The sequence below is a fragment of the Ammospiza caudacuta genome, chromosome 10, assembly GCF_027887145.1.
Source record: "Ammospiza caudacuta isolate bAmmCau1 chromosome 10, bAmmCau1.pri, whole genome shotgun sequence".
NCBI classification, from domain to species: Eukaryota; Metazoa; Chordata; class Aves; order Passeriformes; family Passerellidae; genus Ammospiza; species Ammospiza caudacuta.
The window spans coordinates 13,783,811-13,799,694 of record NC_080602.1 but is presented as its reverse complement, the minus strand read 5'-3'; the positions used below and the strand labels follow the sequence as shown (position 1 = coordinate 13,799,694).

The following is a 15,884-nucleotide window of genomic DNA, read 5'->3' as shown; positions in this document are numbered from 1 at the left end:
TTTTAATTTAAAAAAGCTGAACATTTATGGTAATAAATAAGACTCTCTAACATGTTTACAATGTTAGGGAGTCTTATTTATTACATAAATGTTCAGTATGGTATGTATGACACTGCAGCATCCTAATGTCCTTTGGCCTTCCAAAGCCAAGTCTGCCTTAAGTCAGACCCAAAGTATGCCCTGAGCTGAGTGATCAGAAAACATATTCAGTACAGATGTTCATTTCAGAGACTGTCACTGAATAAACTGCAATAGCTATTCTGGTGCAATTGGTGCAGCATGCAAGGAGCTCCTGCACTGTACACTCAAAGGGCACAGCAGAAAAATGACAGTAAAGAGGAAGATGTTACTGCCTTTGTGCTTAGTGCATGAAAACAACCTAAAAACCAATGGAAAATTAACTGTGGGTAGATTGTGACAGACAGTGGAAATTCTTAAGACATCTGAAGAACTGGTTGTTTTGTACATGTATTTAAAGCTTGATTATTATTTTCTGTTTCTTTTTATGATCCTGCTTCCTTTCCAGAGAACAGCTTATGGAAGCACATTTTTGGAAGATCAGTCTGACATATTACAAAAAATCTACTCAATATGTCCTAAAGATAAAAGATAGTTTTCCCAAATGACACACAAGTTAGTAAAGCAAACTGAAACATGTTAGAACAAAATACCCCACAGTCTGAATTTCCATTGAGCTAGAACACATTTTGCTTAAAAAATATGAAAATCTTTGGTCTTCAAAATTATTTTAAAGTATATTTAAAAGCATTCAATATATTTATTCTGAGTACTTACTACTAAGCATTTAACCAAACAGTACTTCTTTCATTACATATGATTTACAGATTTTTAATAAAACAAATTTCTTCAGGAAATGACAGAAAAGTTGAAAGCTTGCTAGTGTGTTCTCAAGACCTTCCACTTACACATACTGCTGTGCTTTGAAATTCTCACTGCTTCAGCATGCCAGAACATTCACTCTGGACCTAAAAACAGATGTGCTTGCTTTATCCTGCTTTTAGCTGCCCTATTAGCAGATCAGTTTTAGAAAGAAACAGTAGTGCAAAAAAGTGTTCTCACATCTTTTATATGCATACAAAAACCCTGAGCTTTAGAAATTCCATACAGAAAAGTTCATATACTGTACTTGTCACACTGTATCCTAATCCTAAACTAATTAAAGCTTTAATGTGCTGCGTTCCCAAACAGACTGCACAATTTACAACCAAGCTTCTGCTGCTTCCCAGCCTGCAGACTGCTGGGACAGAGCCCCGTGGTGAGCACCCGACAGGAACCAGAGGCCACATCCCAAGGCTCTGTCTCCAGCCTCTGTTCCCCACAAAGGAGCCTTGAACCTGCTCAGGAAACACAGAGCAGCTCTGGATGGTGCTGTGTCACACTGCCTCAGCCAACCTTCTCCATGGAATGTCTGATTATCTTTACAAAAGATCTCCTCCTGCAGGACACAACCACCTCTCATTCCTGTTCCTCTTCTTACATAAATTATCTTTGCTAAAATTGTCATTTCAGCAACACAGATATAAGTCACAAATTTGGGCTAAATTATCAGAAAGTGTTTTCTGGAAATCTTTTGAGAATAGATCAGTTTTCCATCTTTGTTGATGCTCCAAGTCCTGCATCCAGCTCTCCCCTCTGCCAAAGGGACTCAAACCCATTTCTCACATCAGAATGCAGCAAATACCTAACAGCACAGCACTCTGGAGCTCAGCCTGCACCAGTGAAACACATGCACAGGACACAGGAATATTTATCTTCTGTTTTAATCTGCTTTTTAGGGAGAAAATTGCTCCTTCTCTACACATTTGCATCAACTTTTAAAAGCACATTGCACAAAGGGAATAGCTCTGGAATAGAGAAGGAAGGCAACATACATACTATGGTCTGAAAGAACACCTGAGAGGGAACTCTGTGTTCAAAAATACCCAAAGAAGAAAACTTGCGTTTTTCCAAGACTCTAACTACTGAACTACCTATGAGAACAGATGTAACTACCATCAACCTTTCATTCCCCTTTACCTGCTGTTGTTCAAGCATTTAACAATGCATTTATAAATTTTCATCTTGCTGAGTAAAAAGTTACTTTCTTGTTTTTATTAGGTTAAGAACATTGCTTCTCTCAGGTTTCCAATTCAGCAACCAAATGAAGAACCAAAATTACATGAGCTTGTATCCAACTCATTCCATATGCCTAGACTAAATGAAAAAGCCAACATAATGCTGACCTGGACAGCAGTGTAACACTGAAAATATGTATTGTGCTTCCAAGATTAAAAAATGGTCTTCCCTGGTTTCACATGTTCAAACATGAGCAATAACCTTCTTTCTGATTCTCTGTGGCAAATCTTACCTACAAATGTTACTGCAATCTCTTCCCTGTGCCACATGACAAGTTAAAAATGGAATTTCTCCCATTTCTCTACAACCAGTTCTATATATAGATATTGCATTCAGCCATCAGGTACAAACACATTCAGAGTGTAACTAAGATTGTTTGGGCTGAAGCCAAAAACAGGACTTCCTTTGTTTCCTGACAGCACCAAGTTCAGTTTTAGCTTACATTATCTTACCAATATATCCTTCTTTTCTAAAAGTTCTGCAGAGAAGCAGCAGCATTCTGAGCCCTTCTCTGAAGTATGAGGTAAAAAGAACATAGTGATTAAACCCATGGTGTATCCTCATGCCTAAAATAGTGACAATTTCTAATGGTGTTCTTGAGTCTTCTACTGAAATATTAATTCAATATGTCAGCATGTGTCAATTTAAGACTCAAATATTTTCACTGACACAAAAATAGAAACAAGAAAATCTTTCCATGGAAGCATTGCTCCAGAAATGCTATTTTAAAAAATGAACATTAATGAAGTATTGCAATGAAATGGTAACAAATATATTCAAGTTCTGGCAATTTTGTTGTTTGTTTTCATTTGCAGGTTTTTTTTTAATGCACCTACAGATAAATTAATTAAGAGTATTGGTGCACCAATTTGCTTGTCAAACAAAATTCAGTTGTATAGACAGAGTTGTTTTTAGGAAAAATAATTTTTCAAATTACTCTATGGCCCAGAGCAAATGGGGTAAGTGACTCAAAAGCATAGAAAACCATTTAAAGGGTGTAGGAATGGTCAGAGAGAGCACAGCAGTTCACTCGTTGGTTGCAAAGAACTTCCTCAGTCAGTTCAAAGAGTACCAACCCAAGCATCAGATCACAGATGGTCAAGAATATACTTAAATAAATAATATTTAATAACTTCCCTGGTAGAAAACATATCTACTACATAACCCTGAATAAGGAATTACAGAGGGTTTTAGCCTTCAGAACCGCTATATGTAGTAAAAGCTTATTATTTAAAAAAACTCCAAGCTGAATGTGATTAAAAGAAGTTTTTCATTTGTGTGGTTTAAAATAATGACTGGTAAATAGAGAGTTAAAGATATCCATCCACCTATCTACCTATATGCATAATCAAAATTTATAGAACAGCAATATCTTTTGTTTAACATTAAGATTTTTTGATACCTATTCCAGCTGCAAACTCAAACTAAATTATTTATTTCCATATATGTTCTAGATAAGTATTTGTAGTTTATGAGAAACCTAAGCAATAGACCAACTAAAGCCCCCATGGATAAATGACAGAATTTTTAATATAGTGCCATGAAGCAAACTACTGATCACAAACTTTGAGAAATCTGTCAAAACCTCACAGAAAATTCCAAACATTTTTCTTTCTTTGAACACTGTAGAAATAACATGCATTTGCATAAAACAATATGTGAAAGCAGCCAGAAAGCTACAACAAAAGGCACCAAGTCCATAAAAAGACAGGGCAATTTCCCTGACTGCAGTGATGCTCCCTGACAGCCAGGGAGCCAAGCTGCTGCAGTCTCCTCCTTGCTCCTGCCAACCTGAGACTTTTTTTAGAAAGCCAGAAACAAAGGCAAGTCTCAATTCTGGAAATGATTCAAAAGCAGCAAAATGCTAACCCCCTCTCATCACCACACCGAAATAAAATGTAAAATAAAAAGACTAGCAAATTAACTAAGGGAAGAGCATAAGAAAGACTCCTGCAGTTCATCTCTGAATTGTTTTTAAGTGTTTAACAGCCATGAATATTTAAGATGTACTGCATTTGTACTTTAAGAACCTAAGAAACACAGACAAGTAGGTTGGAGCTGTCTGCAAGACACATAATGCAGGTGAATTTAAAATGTTTGAGCAGCTGCTACAATAAAAGCTCCCACTAAGTACATTCTACAGAGAAAGCAGATATCACAAGAATAGCATGGCATTTCCAGTAATTAGAACATGAAGCATCTTCCCCTACCCCACATTTAATTATTTGATTCTAAACAAAGAAAGCTGTTGGTGATCATGGGATTAAAAAAAGGACATACCAAAGTGAAGATAATGCAGGCACTTAGGGTTTTTCTCAAATACTGGCATGAGTATAAAGGCAGACTTCAAAAATGCATTAATATGAAAAGGCACAGAAGACAAACATTTCTATTTATAACAAAATGCTCTTAGTTACTTGAAACTATAGAAGCCCAGCTTTGTGAGTTGAGCTATTTTGCTTCTGCCATCTGGTCTGAAAGGGAATCATGAATATACCTTTCAGACTTTATTAATACATGGACAAGTAAAATACAGGCATGAAATAATTTACCCATAGCAAGCAGAATCTGACTCAGCAATTTGCATAACTCCAGAAATACAGTGATGGAATGTTAAATATAACTTGTACCTTGCATCATGCTGCTTTAACAGACAACTAGGTTAACAGCAAAACAACCTATTTACAAATCCACTTTTAATTTTGACCACTATAAACAGTATGATAATCAATTAAAAATGTTTCCTTGAAGAATACTCATAGTATAACTACATTTAAATGCAAAGGCTTTCAAGAATTTTTTAACTTAAAGTAGAAAATACACAATGGCATGATTTTTTTAGTCTGATATGTTAGGGGAGGAAAAAAGGATCTGTACTCACAGTGTTTGAATTCAAATTTTCATGAAATACAGCTCCTGTAGGATACTTCAAATTACTGATAGGAAGCAAACTACTATTCCCCTTACCTAGAAATATTGTTGAAGCTGAGGAAGAGACGCTGGAGACAGGGCAAAGTATCCACATCTTTCTAGAAAGAAAAGATAGGCATAAATTCAGCAGATGGAAATGGCTTTTGAGCCTCTTTACTTGGCCTGATGAAATGCTTTCATTTCTAAATGCTGTAACCTTGCTGCAACATTGATTTGTGTTGAACGTGCAGCTCCATCTCTCCCTAATGCAGACTGCAAGGGAGTGTTTCAGTGCAGATCCCACTCTGCAGAACACGCTGCATCACTTGCAAAGCAAATCGTGTTAAAGGAAAGGAGGATACTGCTGCTGCTTTCTGAACAGCCTTTTGGGAAATAAGCCAAGGTGCTCTCTCAGCATTTAAACTGCAGGATAAACATGCTTAAAAAAAAAAAAAAAAAAAAAAAGCTTGCTGAAATAAGGTTTTTGAGGTGCAATACAGCAATACAGCAGTGCAATTAGCACTGTGAACAGCAGTGACTCTCCAGTCAGAGAATGATCTGAAGGACTCTGTCACCTTTACAACCTTCACAATTAACATTTAGAAGAAGGTATGAGTTTACAGAATAAAAAACTCTAAATTTAATATTCCACTAAATGCCTTTGCAGAAAGTCTCTAAATAGCAAATAGCTCAAATATTAGTAAGATGAAACATAGTAAGTAAGAGCAAACTTCCTTTATGAAATAGACATCCATCTCAGACAGCACAGTCTGCAGGGACTCACAAGCCATTCACACCTAACCCCTCAGTTCTGAGTCTGCATCCCTAACAATGGCCACACTCCAACTTGGAACCACAGGATACAACCCTGGGAAAGGGCAAGGAGCATCAGAGCTCAGTGTCTTGATTTTAGCCTAGATCTCCTCCTCCCTTCATCAGATTTCTGACATGTCTATATAGCAGTCCAGAACAGTTCATTTCAAAGAGGTAAACAAAGGCAGCTCTAACAAAGCCTGCAGCTCCTATTAATGAAACACTGAATTTAAGCCAGCAAAGCTGCTGAGAGTCACCACTGGATAGGATGACATGTTAGAACAAAGGGATTAAGGGATCAAGGCTGCAGGTGCACAACTCCTGGGTCAGAGCTGTCCTGAGTCCTGCCAGGTCAGACATGGAAAGATTGAGTTCACAACAGAGGTGCATTTGGGTGTCCCCTCTGTCCCCAAGGCTACTTGGTGTTCATGCCTAAAAGGGTGGGCACACGTGTGAGGACAGGCATTATAGGGTTGTGCACTGTAACTCAACTAATCACTGGGGAACACAAAGAAATTACCCCACAAGACAAATTTCCTAGCATGATGTGTTGCTGTCTTGTAAAACAGGTTTCAAATCTCATAGGTGCAGCAGGAAAATCCCCAAAACCTCCAGCTACTTCAATTTTGATACAAAGTCTTATAGTGAGGGGGACGGAGGGCAAGAATTCTTTCTTGAAGAAATGGTGAACACCTTGACCAGTCCTCCTTCCAGTTTATGATCAAGCTGCAAATGACAAAACCCAAAATTCTAAATTTTTACTACCTCAAATTAAACAAGCAGGTCAGTCTTTCAAAGAAAAACATAGATAATCTTCCTAACAGAGACTCCAGCTCACAACTGGATGGAAAATAAGAAGATATTTCATAACTCATGGGATGCATAGATCTGTGCTTTTGATGCCCTGTGAGACTCTTTGTCATCATTTCTGTTTGCTGCTCTCCTGACAAGTCAGCCTCTCTGAATGCACTTCAGTCCTGTAAGATCCTTCTGCTATAAACCAAGCCCCAGGACTGCCTCTGCAAATCCTGCAGCTTTGAACCAACTACAGTTCATTCTTACAAAAATAACTGCTCATGATTCAAGGATTTTCAGTCTGTAGTGGAAAGCTCAAAAACAGTCCCTAAACTGGTAGTCCAAGGCCAATGGATTGTAAAGGATGATGGCAGATTTAATTCCTCAAACCAGCTACAACCCAGTTGGATAACTTAAGTTATTCCATACAGTATGGGCAGAGAGTTCAGTATAGAACCTTATTTTTGCTTCACGAATGAGATGATAATTTTTCCTACACAAGAACAATACACTTAGGGCAGGTCAAAGGGATGTATGTGAAAAATAAGGAAGGTTCACCAAAAAAATGCAAAGTTATTTAAAACAGAATTATTTTTAAAATTATTTTAGAACAACAATTTATTTTTAAAGTTGAGTTTAGATTCTTTCATTTGAAGGAATAAGCAAGTTTAAAAAGCTTGATTCATAATGAGCATTGTCACAGTAAGTGAGTAAGTAAAGCACAGCAACCAAATTCTTTTCATGAGCTTAGGAGTGAATCTTTTGCAGCTAAGAGCTAGAGCATAACAACAACATGATTAAAATATCTCCTCCACCTGCACAGTCAACCACATGAACTTAAACTTCATCTTAAATAAAATATAACCCCCCTCCCTCAGCTACTCAAGTGCTCCAGAAATAAACTATCTTGGGTATTCTTTCCATAGAATGAGATATTTCTTTCCATATTTCTGCATTTTTAGTAATTTCCTGTTGCAGCAGAATCTGAATTTCCATACAAAAGGAATGTAGCTTTCATTTTAAATAAATCAAACAAATATAAGAAACACATGCACATTATTGTACACACAAAAAAAGATAACACCTATCATTAACATATGAAAAAATATTTTATTTTACTGGCCATATTTACTTAGAGTTTTAGACAGTATGTGTCCAAAACTTAGACACAGAGTTAGTGCCATACTTGCTAAAAATAACATTCAATGAAAAACAAAAGAATCTACGCTCACAAAACTGTATTTCATTAGAATTTAATCAGAGTAAAAACCCAAAAAGATACCAACAAAAACAAGTAAACACCAACAAGCCAACAAGTAAAATAAATATTTCCCTGAAGAGAACATCATCTTCTGAAACACTGTCTCTGCCAGGAAACACTAAAGCATTGAGATGCAGCACAGACTCCAAGTCTCTAAGTCACTAATTTAAATTTCATGCTGACTCTCCACTTATGACAGCAGAAAGCAAGCAGAAAGTACAAGTTGCACCTGAGAGGACTGAAAGAAGCTACAAGCAAAGAGAATTCTAGGTGACATCACTGACACAGGAAAGTACAGTGACAGAGTCAGCAATGAGCAGAAATTTCTCATTTTTGAGATGTAAAATCAAATCCTTTTTGGCAAACAGCAGAAACTGAAGAAAAGAAAGGCTCAGCAACAGCAGGGGACCAGGAACAAGAAGAATTATGCAGGCCAGAGAAAGGGAGCTATCTAAGTAATCTGTTTTATTTTAAAAAGCTCTTGCTTGAATAATCCACTTGCCATGCCTGACTACAACTCAAATTGCAAAGCAAAAATCTTAATTTTTAGAATATGAAAACTTAAAATGCTGAGTTAAAGTTTCCATTGGAAAACGCTGCTCTTACAATCAATACCTTTTTTCTCTGCATTTGCCCCAGCAACATTCTCAATATGAAATTTAACATGGCCTATGGCTTAGCTAACCTACAGAAAGTGAGATGATTTGTTTCTAGAACATGAACTTGTATGGAAGAAGAGTATCTAAATCTGCATGTTAGAACCACAAAATCTCTTCCCCCCCTCCCCAAGGAACATCATGAGCTTTCAAGATTTGAAACACTACAAGTCATCATAGAATCACAGCAGAGTTTGGGTTGGAAAGGACCTTTGAAGGTCCTCTAAGTCAAGTCTCCCTGAATACAGTCAAAGAAAATAACACCAAAATGAATGTTTGTGTTTGTTTCACCTTTGTGTTGTACAATTAAGTATTGCAGCAGAACAATATAAGCAACACAACATGAGGAAACACGAGATGTCAAAAATCTGAAACACTGATATGGTTTAAAGAAGCTACAGTTACCATTCATTTTGCCAAAAACAAATAAAAGGAAATGCAAAAGAAAAAAAGAGAAGGACAAGAGTTTTGCTCCTTACTATAGCAGAGACTTGATTGTGACGGAGGTTGAGCTCTGTGAGTGAATCCAGTCCATTCAGGTTCTCTACAACAGTGAGGAGGTTTCTGGCAAGGTTTAACACCCTCAGTTCACTTAAATGACCAATGTTTTCTATTTTAGCAATCTGTCAGAGACACAATAAACATGCACACTGTGCTTTATATGGATATAAAATATAGATGTATATATGTGACAGGTTTTCTAAAAGTATACATGAACTATCAGCTTCATACAATAGTGTGCCTGTGTTTCTCTAAACCATGATACTTATTCTGGATCTCTGAGTATTCACCCATATTTTTCTTGCCATCCTGCATTTAAACTCAGTTAACATTTCCTTCTATCCCATCAGAAACCAGGTTATTTCAGCTGGGCTGCTCTGTAGCAGCAACCTTGAAGACACAAAACCACAGCACTTATCTTCCACCACACTCACTTGTCTTCCTGGGATTAGAAAAGGGAGGGACCTAACAACTGAATTACAGCAGACAGGAAGCTGGCAGATGCTTGTTTTTATACTTGATAATAACCTATTTTAAAGACTCAGGTGATAATGACAAAGCAAAAGAAAAAATAGATGCATAGAAAGAGCAATAATAGCTAATGCTCCTTAATTTTAGTTTCTATTTCTAGAAATACCATTGTATTTTACAGAGGCATTGATTATTGCTGTGATGATTCAGTATGGTTTTGTTTCCAGCTGTTATTAATGTATCCCAGTGATCCACACCAGGCTCTCTATCCAGACAATTATTTCTCATGGCAGTGTGGATCTGTCCTCAGCACCTCTGCAGAATTTATGCCTGACTTGCACCCAGGGAGAAGGACAGCCCCTGCATGAGGGACAGCAGGGCACTCTCAGTGAAACCCATGCTGGGGGGCACAAAGAAGCCAGCAGGTTTTCCTGTGGAAAATACTTGAGCAGCCCCAAGGTTTTGGCAGTGCAAAGAGCTACCAGTATGTACCATTCCCTGTCAGTTAGAAACAGCATCTCTGCACCACTGTGAGCCCCTTTAGCACCCATGCCCAGGCACTCCATCCCTTCTCCAGGAGGCCAACAGTGCCAAGGTGCAGAGCAGTACAAAGTGCCTGGAGTCACTGACATGGAACTTCCTGCTGCTTTGCACCAGGGCAGCTGTGGCCATGCCACTCTGCACCACGTGTCCAGCAGCTCCTGGAACAGGAGAGGTAAGGGAGATATAATTTAACAGTTTGAGAACATCCCATTTTGTTGGTAATTTCCATATACCCATATACATATATGTGTACATGTAAGTCTCTGATTGGAATATGCTGCTATAAGAAATATTTCAACAATTTCTCAGTTAAAAAGCATACAAAAGTAGATAGCAAGGCCAAAATTACATAACATCTTAAACCTTTGATTCAAGGTGCTTAAACTTCTGATTCCATTGCTAATTAAACTGTCCATTTATCTGAATTTTATACGAAAATACTACAGCAAGAGGAACAGAAAATAGCCCCATTTAAAAGATATTTATACAGAAAGACTTTTAAAAGCAACCCCAAGAGCAGACAGTTGGCATGAAGAGCATAGACCTCTGCTGATGTCTGCCCAGCTAGAATGCCACAGTCTAGAATATTAATCCTGGTATTTCACTGCTATTGCAAAGATAATGATTTCATCAGCAACATATAGAAATACTCTTTATCACTTTGCTAAGCTTTAAGATTAACTCTTCTGAATTGCCTGTTTCAATTATGCATGCACACATGAGGGTACACCAGCTTTTCATATGGGCTATTAGGTAAGAAACAATACAAGCTATTATCACTTTTTTATGGATGTTTCAAATAATACTTATATAATATCAAAAAGAAATTAGTACACAAGTCAAAGTCTACTTGTAAATACTGAACAAAAAAACTATTTATTTTCTCATTTGCTTCTATCTTTGAACCCCTCACTATGAAATACAATTCAGCAAAGGCTGTTATGCACCAAATAATCACCCATCAATAATTAAAATGCACAAATTAAAGTTGGATCTTTAAAAAAAAATCTGAGATTAATGAAAAGAAGTTCATGCATTAAAAAAAAAAATCAGGTTGCATAATTTTACTTACAGCTTGAACTTCTGGAACAAAAAATTATTCACAGAATTAAACAGAACACAGGAAATTACTCCAATGACATTTCCTATTCAAAGCGAATATATGAATATGTGAATGAATATATTTGGAGATGGCCAAGACTCCAAGGGCAATGCCATCCCCTGGTCCTAGACTGCCTCTGCCACTGCTCATTGTTTGACTAATTCAGAGCAGCCACAAACTTATTGTATGACCTATAGTCCCTAACTTGTCTTTTTCTTCTCCTTTATACGTATGTGGGGAATCTGGTTTTGTCAGACCACCAGCAGTAGAAACAGCAATCAATCATACCAATAAATTTTACAGCAGTTCTAAGAGTGTGTTACTTGAACTACATCACAACTGCTTGTGGCAGGTTACTGTTGTGTAGGTAGGAGTGCCATCACACTTGGCTAACTCGGCATTTTAATCACTGTCACCTGCCTGAAGTACAACACTGAAAGAACAAGAGACTGGTACAAATATTCAAAATAAACACCATGACACCTTTTATTAACGTACTCACTTCTGGTGACCTTAAGAGCTGCAAAACTTGCCACCAGTTCCCTTTCATGAAACAATACTTTGGTGAAAGACACAGCAAATACAGGATGTCTACACAACAAACATAAGCAACCAAGTTATTTTACCATACCTGATTTCCATGAAGATCTAAAACATCAAGGTTTTTTAGGTTCTCCAGATTTGAGATCTTCTTTATTCTGCAAGATTTCAATTATGACAATTATTTTTAATATTAGATTAAAAGAATCTTTCATTTTCCAGCTAATACAAAATCAAGCCTTTTTATCCTAACAAAAGTAACAGAAATACAACATTTTGAACCATGAAAAGAAAATTTATAAATGAGTATGACTTTAAGACTATCACCTTTCCTTTCTGACTGTCAATAATTCAATAGCAGCAGAATTTATGTGGCTCTTCTAGAAAAAGAAAAGGATGGAATGCTTGCTCCACTGCAAACCAAAGTCAAAAATTTCATTGTCTTAAAACTTCTCTGTCCTGTCATGTTTTGTCAGATTCCAAACCTAGGCTATTACACACCCAACAGCATCATCTACTGGCTGATGACATTAAATACATGTATCAAGCATTTGCTTTCAGAGTAATCAAAGCTCACACACAGGCCAAGCTGAAACAAGTTGGTACAACTCTGTCTGATGTGTAACCACTCACTCACTAGTGGGCCAAGTCCTGTCTACCTCAACACCACACTTCTAAGGTAAACTGCACCCAGGGTGGTTATGATAAAGAAAAGAATTTCTCAAAACACCTGAATATTGTAGTATCCACAACCCCAACATTTCACTATAAACAAAAGTGATTTCTACAGGTGAGATTTTTAATACAAAAGCTCCTAGCTCTAGTAACATTTGGCACTATTGAAACTTGTCAGTTTTGAGCACAGGCTGAATTAGGAGGTACACCCTTTATAATCTGCACATAACTGTAATCTGGTCACTAGTTCCCACTGAACATAAGAAAATGAGGAAAATTTTAAAACCTTTAGATGTATGAGCAATTCCACAGATGCATGTATTAAATTATTAAAATTAAAGGCTACAAGACTAAAAGCAATAAATAAGCATTAAAATCCATGACTCATCCGTCTGGTATGTTTCCCAGATAAATATATCAGGCAGAAATATTTTTATAGGTCATACATAATTAATGAAGACTACATTTGATCTGAAAAGACATTCCACAACATGTCACACACATCTAAGAACATATTTAATGATCAATCAGAATAGAAGATTATATGGGAACATGTGAACTACTTGGGAAATGTTGCTTAAATTTACTAAGAAAGAAGCTTTGACATCACACAAAATCTGTGTGCTTCCTCAGTGGGATCCCTGACATTTAGCTAATCTTAGGGCAGGTCTGACTGGTATGACAGCAAAATCACAAACTGAAAACTGTATCAGAAGCAAAGAGAAATCACAGTTGCTGCACCATAGGAGGTAGAGTGCCCTAGTTAGGTTTTATTATTTTTACCTGTTCTTTCCCAAAAGAAGGACTCTCAGGGATCTCAAAGTTGAAACCCCACTTATCTCTTCAATCTGATTATCATATAAATCTAAGAAAACAAGATGGTGAAGATTAGAAATATTTTGGATACGAGTTATAAAGTTATGCTGGAAATTCAAAAGACGAAGGTGATCTTCCCCATCGATAATTGGGCACACTGTCAGTTTTTGCCTGGAAGAGAAAAGAAAAAACAGAATACACAAGTAAGTAACAAATCAGTACTCTACCTTCTGCTCACCCACTCTGACTGAACAGAGAAAACTATAAACTATATCATTTTGGTTAAGACAGCATTAATTAGGTTTGCTAATTAAATTATATAGATAAAGCAGAAACTGTTGCCTATTAAAAAATTAGCCTGAAAACACAGCTGAAATACTGCCAAAATTTTCTGAACCCCTCTCCTCTCAGAGATTTGCTTGTTACACAGAAACTGCATGGAAGTTTTGTGTTGTTGTTGACCACACAAATGCCAACAGATGTGGTCTCACACTCTGTTAAGTTTTCCTTCAGCTATCACATGAACAGCCTGTTCAGGCCAGAAATCTGCCTGCCTCAGGTGACAGCTCTATGGAAACACTCATCACAAGGACATTCTCAGAGACTTTCACCACAGGACACAAACCCAACAATCCAATCCCACCACTGGCTGCAGCCATCAGTGGGGCACTCTGGTCACTTTAAACCAGGGCCTGGGGCTCTGGGGTGTGTGCTCTGTCACCCTCTCACCTTTCCAGAGTAAGTCTGTCTGAGTTCAGGATTTTTTCTTCAGCAGTACGTTGCAATACAGGAAATGATATTGATGAACTGCTCCCAAAGTTCGTGTTATCTATCGGAAAATCATACAGAGAACACATGAACTACTGCTCTGTAGATGCATGTCTTGAACTGCAGGTGATAAAAGCAAAATTTTCTTTCTTATAAAAAGTAAAGCATGAAAATGCTTTTTGCCTCCATTCAGTACTGTGATTTATCAGTTTCTTTCCTGATATTATGACTATATCCCTCTACATCCTCTTTCCAAAGCACATCTATTTCTTTGAGATTTTTGTCAACAATTTGTTGTGAGCAGATATTTTGTAAGTGCCTTTATTTTGATTAGAATTACCCAATGATATTTTAACATAAAATTGTAAACTTGTTTCACAGTTTCAGTATCTGAACTTAAAGAAGGTATTACCCAACTTAAGATGAATTTAAAAAGACACAGATCAAATAGATATCGATAGAACTGGAAAATAAAGCACCAAAATACTGAAACACTGCCACTGAGCCACAAATAAATGCAAAGTCTTTCAAAGGTAAATGCACACAATACCTAGTGATCATTGGTATTTCACTCCATTATCAAAAAATAGGCAGCCCTTGAAAGCATATTTATAAATTCATCCTCATGCATTTCAATAATATACAAGGAAAAAAGGGAAGTTGTCTAAAAATACCTGTAAAATTAATCAACAAATGTGTTCTGTGAGCTTTGGCTTATTTAGAAAATGATCCACTGAAAAATATTGGTCAAAAATGGACCATTGTGCATGCACACTACTGAAAATACTGGCTTGACTTCTGTATGCTTGCCCTTTTTTTCCTCTTTCTTCAAATAAATCAAATAAGTTAGCAGGGAAAACATGAAATCTGCAAGATAAGTGTTTTATTACCATAGCAATGAGTCCATTGTTGTGTGAAATATACTATTAGCTATCTGTTTGAGTAAAACAATTTGTCAGTCAATTTACAATCTTTTCAGTGCTACTCTTGAATTTTATCATTAGCTACTCTAACAACATTCTCTATGCATCCTTCAAAATCAAAACTGTTAAAAAGTCCCCAAAATATAAAAATCAATTAACCTTGTTGCAAAAATCTTACTTTAGTTGTGTCATAGGTTTTTAAGCCCATAAACATAAGACCAGAAACTTAAAATTATCAGTCTTAAACACGACAGGATAGCAGTAAAGTGACTTTTTTCTACTGTCATCCTCCTAAAGGCATGTAAGAGATCCCTATTACTGCCCTTTTGTTAAAGAAAGTTTTATAAAAAGCATTCATTTCAATGCCTGTATTATATTTTGGAAAAAGATTTCTAGCAGCCTCCTGACAATGGTCTATGGACCTCTCTTAACATCCTAAGGGAGCACTAGGAAATACCTTTGGTAAGGCTCCCAGTAAAATACAGACTAATGAGGAGATCCCACTGTTACCTGAAGCATGTGAACTAAAAATGTGGCTCTCTGCTCATGCTCTGAATTTTGTAGGGGTGTGAATAGAAACCTCCCCAAATCCTGATGAAGACCCTGTGCTCTGCTTCACCAGAAAACCAGAAAATTCTGTCAGACTGGATGGTGCTGGGAGATAGAGCTGCTTATTACACACCAAAGGACTTAATACTGTTAAAAATCAAACTGCAGACTTACATTTACTCCACTTGCACAGTATCCAATTCTGAATGGTTGCTGGCCTTCAGTTTTTTACCAGACTCAATAAAGGGTTGCCATGATAACTAAATTAATCTTCCACTCACACCAATCATAGGCAAGCAGCAGCACAAGGCAGAAGTGTTCTTTCAAGTCTTTTCCAGTCCTCACCACAGTCAGGAGTGATAGCAGCAATATCTTGCTTGGCAAAGCCAAGAGCATGCAAGCACAATTGAAAAACTATCTCTCAA

General features: G+C 37.0%; 1 protein-coding gene across 1 annotated transcript in view; it reads right to left on the bottom strand.

Annotated features, from left to right (window-relative positions):
- The window catches only part of LRRC49 (leucine rich repeat containing 49), a 40,490-nt gene that overhangs the window by 22,890 nt on the left and 1,716 nt on the right, over positions 1-15,884 (bottom strand). Inside the window, exons 4-8 of the mRNA XM_058811429.1 lie at positions 13,949-14,048; positions 13,187-13,390; positions 11,820-11,886; positions 9,051-9,194; positions 5,104-5,165 (exon numbers count right to left, since the gene is read on the bottom strand). Of these exons, the coding sequence (XP_058667412.1) occupies positions 5,104-5,165; positions 9,051-9,194; positions 11,820-11,886; positions 13,187-13,390; positions 13,949-14,048 (577 nt within the window). The remainder of the gene's footprint in view (positions 1-5,103; positions 5,166-9,050; positions 9,195-11,819; positions 11,887-13,186; positions 13,391-13,948; positions 14,049-15,884) is intronic.